This window comes from Palaemon carinicauda, chromosome 18, assembly GCF_036898095.1.
Source record: "Palaemon carinicauda isolate YSFRI2023 chromosome 18, ASM3689809v2, whole genome shotgun sequence".
Taxonomy (NCBI): domain Eukaryota; kingdom Metazoa; phylum Arthropoda; class Malacostraca; order Decapoda; family Palaemonidae; genus Palaemon; species Palaemon carinicauda.
This window is the reverse complement of record NC_090742.1, coordinates 120,625,468-120,632,967: the sequence shown is the minus strand read 5'-3', so window position 1 is coordinate 120,632,967 and position 7,500 is coordinate 120,625,468. Positions and strand designations below refer to the sequence as shown.

Genomic DNA, 7,500 nt, shown 5'->3' with positions numbered 1-7,500 from the left:
CAGCTACCAAGCAGATATCGCCAGACGTAGACAGACTACGTCGTGTCCTAAAGAGTTCCCATGGCAAAAGAGAACGATAAGCACGTCCCTTCCTGCATCACATAGAAAAAAAGATTAGAAACACGGGAGGCCACCGCCACGAGCGATGGCCTACTTACACGTTTTTTGGCCACTGACAATCATTGCCACATTTCTTCACGGTTGCCCCGAATTTGTAGTAGTAGTAGCAAAACTACAGCGGATGGGAGGTAGTAAGTGGCTCTAGAAGTTGTTTGTTGGGGCACGAGCAAGTGGTGGGTGGTTGGTGGTGGGTGGCTTTGTTGCTGCTTCAGTCATGGGGTAGGTGCGTATGTCTTACGGCATTCACGTCAGCTTCGGTTGACGTTGTGTAGGCGTCATCCTCGTCAGGAGTGGAGGCATTGGTGGAGGTCTTGAAGTGGCTGTCCATAAGGGCATCGCCTTTGGTCATCATGTCCTTTATGGGTAAACTATCGACATCCGGTATGGCAGCGCGTACAGGTTCGGGTAAACGACGTATCCAAAGGGCACGAAGTAGGTTCACCTCACGAGGAGATCCATCTGCGGCAGGTTGCAGTCGAGCGATACTGGTCATTTCCCTGAGAGCGAGCGAAGCCCTTTGGTCCCCAAACAGATGTTGAAAGAGCAAAAAAAGCTTTGCTATACGGGCTGTACTGCTGCAGATGGTATGTTTTGAGGGCGTCATACGCTCATGGGGTGTCTCCTTGTTCACAAAGTCAGTCGGATATTTCCGGGAAGGTGTCCTTGGGTATTGCCATGAGAACATAATCCACTTTGGTGGTTGAGCAAGTCACGCCCTTGATGCAAAACTAGACTTCTGCACGCTGAAACGAAGCTAATGCCTCTCCGCTGGCGATGACGAAAGTTTCAATGGAGCAGCCACAGCGCCAACTTCCATAGAGTGCGCCATAGTACTAACGATGGAGGGGGCGAGGGGGATGTGGAAGGCGGGAGGGGCGAATCGACTTCCGGGGTCACTCATAGCTAGGATGAAAGCAACTGAGCTACTTTATAACAGAACACTCTCCTTTATATACAAAAACTCAATGCAACAGGAAAATTCCTGTTCAAACCGACACCGCATCGGTTAACAGTTAACGGTGAGAAAAACATGCGTGTTATTTCAGGTTCTTTTTAGTGCGAGGGGAGAGCAAAGATACAAGCATAATAAATACACAAAATGAAATGTCGTTACTATGTAGGAACGTGTGACACACGGTTGGTACAGCATTTTAATATCAGTCTATACCATCAGGTATTTTTAGCTCGTCGGTCCGTCATCTTCTCTTCATTCTCCTGCTTCGTTTCTAATCGTTGGGGAAGCCTTTTGTTATTCTGGCTCATGTATTGTCTATCAATCTCATTATTTGTCATACCTATACCCATTTTTTTTCTTACTTGATTTTATAATATCCTTTACTTTAGTTTGCCCTCATATCTCTCTGATTATATACTTTATGAAAGGGTCATTTTACTTCCCCTAATTTTATTTTGTTTACCAAAAGCTCTCTATCCTATGCTTATTACTTTTTAAAATTTGGGTCTCATATCCTGGGGAAACACTTACTATCTGTCCTGCGTACGTATATTCGTTAACAAGCTCTAGAAATCCATCTTTACCCCTCATCAGCTGTCTCTCTGCACTTTCATTTCACATTATCTTAGTTTTATTTTTCAGTCCTAATTTTATACCTCCTCTATTCATTTCTTTTATCATTTTTGCGAGTTATTAAGGGATCCCCCATCTATGTTAATTCCTACATTTTTCTAAACTAAAATATTGAAAATTTCTATGAGGCATGGTTTGAATATTTTAGGAGAGATGAACTCTCCCTGCCTATCTCTGCTCATAACTAGAATTTTCACCCACTTTTTATGCAGATTTTGGATTGTTGTACAGCCTGTACAGATATCTTCATGTTTTCTGACATAAAATTCATTTATTACTTGTCTTTGAAGGCCTTGTATTACCTCTGATGTTTTGACAGATCAAATGAGTTCTCTAGTCTATAAATAACATACCTATGGGTTTGTCATACTCCGTCTCAGTAAAAATTCAAAAGAAATAAACTTTAATGATAACTATTGATGATCGAGCGAGCTAAAAGTTAGGATATCTACCGTTTATTCTGACCAAAAAGATATTAATTTCTTCGTGATCAAATAATGCATAGAGCATTTGTTAAAGAACGAATAAGTCATCATGATATTTTCATAAAATACCTGCTGGTAAATTACCATAATCACATTAATGAATAGTCTTAGGTGCTTAACAGTTTTTATCAAGTACAGGTTTCAACAGCTGATTTTTGCTAAAACGAGTCATCTTCTTATATAAATATTCTTTTACTACCTTTGAGAGTACAATACTGTCCATGAGTTGCAGTGGTTTGTGTAAAGTTGACAGAGGCCATCAAAACGTTGAATTCATATATTATCATTAGAAAGAGAATGATTTGAATAAATCCTTCAATGAATATTTGACGTCAGATACCTGATATTCAATATCTTCTTTCAACTCCTGTTTAATGAATAATAGAAAACAATCTTCCACCATTTGATTACCTTTATATCAAAGCATATTTATTTGTTATCGACTATGCTCCTTCTGTTTTTCTTATAGTCTCTTTTCATGTATTAGAAATATCGTTTCTTGCGTCTACGATATGACAATATTAGTCGCTAGTTTATTTTTTCTGAGTTCTGTGTTTTGTTGATCACAGAAACTCCTTCTCAAATGTCACTCTGGTTCACGCATGCGCGGTGGGGATTTCAGCTGACGAAAACCCCTGTTAAGCTGTATAGCAGCCGATGATCCGGACACCTCGTCATGGCCAAGACTATTGCCAAATTGAGGGGAATGCAGCGGGCTCAGCTGAGTAAGTTGAACAAGGATATTTTAATTGAAAGTATTCTGTCTTATAGAGATGATGAAGGGCCACAACTGCGTGATGAATTAGCCAAGATATCGTCTGAACTAGCACAGTTGTGACAAGATATGACGTCACCAAACAGTGCAATAAATCGTAAAATCGAATATCTGCAAGCTAAAGTAATAAAACTACAGCAACTATTTTTTAGAAAAAAATGACCGAAGAGAGCGAGAAACGAAGCTTGTACTTCTTGGGGTCCCGGATGAGGGGGAAGATTTGTCAGGTGCGTTAACCGATGAAGAAAAGGTTAGAAAGGTGTGGAATATCATTGGTAAAGACGTCACAATTCGAGCATGTCGGAGACTTGGTAAGCGAGAAACAAATAGCAGCAGAAAACGGGCAATCCTTGTTGAACTTGATGCGAAGGGTTTTCGTGATCGCATATTAAGTAAGACTAAGAAATTGAAAGAAGTTGGCGACCCATTCGAACGAATTTTTGTGAAGAAGGATTTTCATCCCGCTGTGCGTAATGAATGGAGGAGATTGAAGGAGGTTGAAGTGGCAGAGAGAAATAGACCTAAAAACATTGGATGCATCAATAGATTAGATTCAAAAGAAAATAAGATATACCGCTATGACGTAATTATTGACCAGTGGAATGCGTATCCTTTTTGATAAGACCACAAATACCTAATCTTAAGATAGTTACATGGAATGTCAACGGAGCAAGAACTAAATTAGAAAAGAGCTCAGTATATAACTTTTTGTATCAGTTTGATGTGATAGTTCTAAACGAAATAAAAACTGATCTGCGCATCTCATTGCCTGGATAAGTGTCTTACAGGAGTGCCATTGGTGACGGTACACATAGAGGCGGCACAGCTCTACTGATAAGGTGCTCATTGCAAATCGGGGTGATTAGTGTCGACACGAGTATTGAAGGTCAGGTGTGGGTACGCCTTTCCTGTTCACCGGACATTATGTTTGGATTCATATATATTCTTCCCTCAGATTCACAGTATTTTAGCCCAGCACTTATTAGCGCATTTCAGGAAAAGGACAAGTCTGCAGGTTTTAGTACGAAATTTGTGATACTTGGTGACATGAACACACGTTTTGTTGCTTCTATTCGTAATTTGATTGCGTGTATTGATGATATTGGTGTGCATGGTTGTACGTATCGAGTTAGAAATGATCCAGTTGTAGTTCCCAATGATAAGGCATATGCTATTTCTGCAGTATGTGTAAGTTAAAGTTGATAATAATAAACAACCTCAAGAGTGAAGATCAGCATTTTAGGAGCAAACTAACTTATGGAAGTGGATATGAGTGGAAATCAGAATTGGACATATCTACAGTATATCGTCACCAAGTTTGATTAGACATTTAAGTAATTTTAATGTATGGTAAGATATTTCTTTACCTTCATATCATGCCCTGATTTCTTTGACTTTGCGTCCTTCAATAAATGATATGTATTCCTTGTATTCACGCACTAAATCTAGGAGATCATGCCACTATGTATACTAATATATCTAACAATACCTTTATTAAGAGACCTATAAAATTCTATCAAATAAACGTAAAAAGTTTTCGTAATCATCTTCAGAGGCGAGATTTTCCTATTCTTAACCATGATAATATTGATGAATATATTAATTCAGTGTCAAATATTTTGTATGCGTGTAGTCAAATCAGTCGTGTCAGGTATACTGGTCCATCAAATAATGTTATCAATCAATCATTAGAAAGGTGGGATAGGTTATTGAATGATAATGATGATGCTCGGGTTTGATAAGCTATAGTTTGGAAAGGTCAATATCAGGAAACGAACAATAGCTGTATACGGCCTAATGATGAACAATTCAGGGAATTTTATGAAGAACTTTTCAACCCTACGAGACTAACAGAAAACGGAATGGATCTGAGTGATTATAACGTTATAATCTCTGTTTTAGATAGTGAGATCCTAGAGAATGAAGTAAAAACTCAAATTCACAAACTAAAGGTTGACAAATTTGAAGGACCCGACTGATTAAGTCCGGGGCTTTTCAAGGTATTACCAGTTCAATGGGTAATGATGTTGACTTCTTTGTTTAATGTCATTTTCTCTTCAGCTTGTTATCCCTCTCCTTGGCAATTGGCTAGGCTATTTACATTTTATTTAAAGAAGAAACTTTTTAATGCTGCTGCTTTGATGTCAACAATTCTTTACGGGTGTGAGTCCTGGATTAATGGAGATCTGAAACCTATTGTTAAATTATATAACTGGGGAATTAAACAACTATTAGGTGCTCAGAAGTCAACATGCAATGATCTGTGTAATTTGGAAGTAGGAATGCCAACACTAAAAGCTATTTTAAGAGATAAGCAAAGGAAGTTTTTCAAAAATATGTGGAGAGATAGGAACGGGATGGTTGACGATCCATGAGTACATGCGATAAAACTTACTTTAGAATACAATACACCTACTGGTAGATATGTTTCAAACTTGATGTCGATAGATAAAGATGAAATCAAAGAAGATCTTCAAAACTTAAAACAGGCTGTAATAGAATCTAATTTGACTCGTAGAGAGACATATAGACTATTGAATCCTGAATTTACTGTACACGATGTATATACAAAAAAGATTAATGTTAAAGATATATATATATATATATATATATATATATATATATATATATATATATATATATATATATATATATGTATATATATAGAGAGAGAACTTCTTTTACTAGATTAAGGTTAAACGCTCATAACATTGCTACTGAAACAGGTAGGTGGAACAGAAGAGGTCGAGGTCGCCTCCCAGTAGAGGAGAGTCTATGCCCTTTTGGCGAGGTACAAACGGAGCTGCATGTGGTGGAGTCCTGCCCTATTACACATAGTATACGAACTGATTATAATATAAATTCATTTCATCAGATACTTGCCAAAGATGTACACACCACTGTGAAAATTGCCCATTCAATCTTGAACTGTTACCCATAGATATATTTTCTTTGGTTTAATATTAATTTCTAATTTTATGTTAAAGTGATTTATAGGAAATATGGTTAATGATTTTAATTGTGATATGTGCTAAGGAACTATTAAAAATCATGTAATTTCATGGACTACATAGTATATAAAATAATGTAAATACCCCGATTGTATAATAAATTAATGTTAATATGTAATAATATTTATTGAAATTTTCTAACGTAAAATTTGTGGTCAATAAAAATCTATCTATCTATCTATCGTTGTATCAGAAATCTGTTGGGATTGGAACCTGTTTGATGGTATAATTATTAGGTATGTTGCTCTGTTAAGGTACTGGCAGTGATGAAGTCACTTACACTGACTACGTATTCATCATATATACACATACATACAACATAAAAGTAATGTCAAAGGTATCCTTTAATGAAATGAAACTACCTGCTTACAATGCTTAAAAAAAAAAAAAAAAAAAAAAAAAAAAAAAAAAAAAAACACGTTGAGCAGTCTATAATTTTACCCGCTGATTCATCAGCAGCCGTTGCCTGGTCTTTCCTGGTCCTAGTTTGGATCCATTTATAATCGGTCAGCCAGTGCATTAGCCCTTCTCTTCCCGCTGCCGCTCATGAGTGACCTTTAAACTAATACAGATACTCAACTAAAAAACTTTACTTAACAGTTAGTTAAATCAGTGGAACTACAAAAATTCAAACTTACAGCAAATGTTTTATATGTTGAACAGGCTGACATAAGTCTCTTTCAAAAGTTTGTCTATGATAAGTATATTTTAATGCTGTTATCGTTATTAGAATATGTAATTTTAATTGTTCATTACTTCTGTTGTAGTTTATTTATTTTCTTATTTCCTTTCCTCACTGGGCTATTTTTCGATGTTGATGCCTTCGGGCTCATAGCATCCTGCTTCTCCAGCTAGGGTTGTAGGTTAGCTAATAATAATAATAATAATAATAATAATAATAATAATAATAATAATAATAACAATAATAATAATAATAATAATAATAATAAACATTGATGAAAAATCTATGATCACATTTCTTGCTAATAGCTAAGCTTGATTCCCCTTTTATCCGAGTATTTATTCTCGTCACTAGATTTTAGCAGTTAGATGGAATTTAGTAGGAAGTTTCTCACATCAATTTACCAAAGTGGATTACACTCATTCACTATAAACTACATTAATAATATGTGAAAGAGTATTCGGTTATATTATATCATTTTGCATACTTATAAAAAATGTAGCGTAGCATCCTGGAATATAAAAAAATATTGTAGTTTTCCACCACATAGATATTGGTATAGATTCTTCTATTTTGCGGCAAACAGGAAACGCTTTATTAAACTTTACTTCATAGTTTGTGTACTAATACTAGCAGGAACACCCTATTTTTCAATGAATATCAATAAAATCATATATATCTCGTCGCTTTCTTGCAATTGTAATATTTTCTTCGAACCACGCAAAGAGGAATATGAAATTGGTCTCTTGGCAAATGTCCTTGAATAATGTTAAAGTGAATATACGTTTAGGTATAAGAAAGAAAGATACAGAACTTTTTCCATAGAACTCAAACATATT

General features: G+C 36.1%; 1 protein-coding gene across 1 annotated transcript in view; it reads right to left on the bottom strand.

Moving 5' to 3' along the window:
* LOC137657522 (uncharacterized) overlaps positions 1–469 on the bottom strand; it is a 59,350-nt gene extending 58,881 nt beyond the window's left edge. The window contains exon 1 of the mRNA XM_068391861.1: positions 359–469. Within this exon, the coding sequence (XP_068247962.1) occupies positions 359–469 (111 nt within the window). The remainder of the gene's footprint in view (positions 1–358) is intronic.
* Between the last annotated feature and the right edge of the window lie 7,031 nt (positions 470–7,500).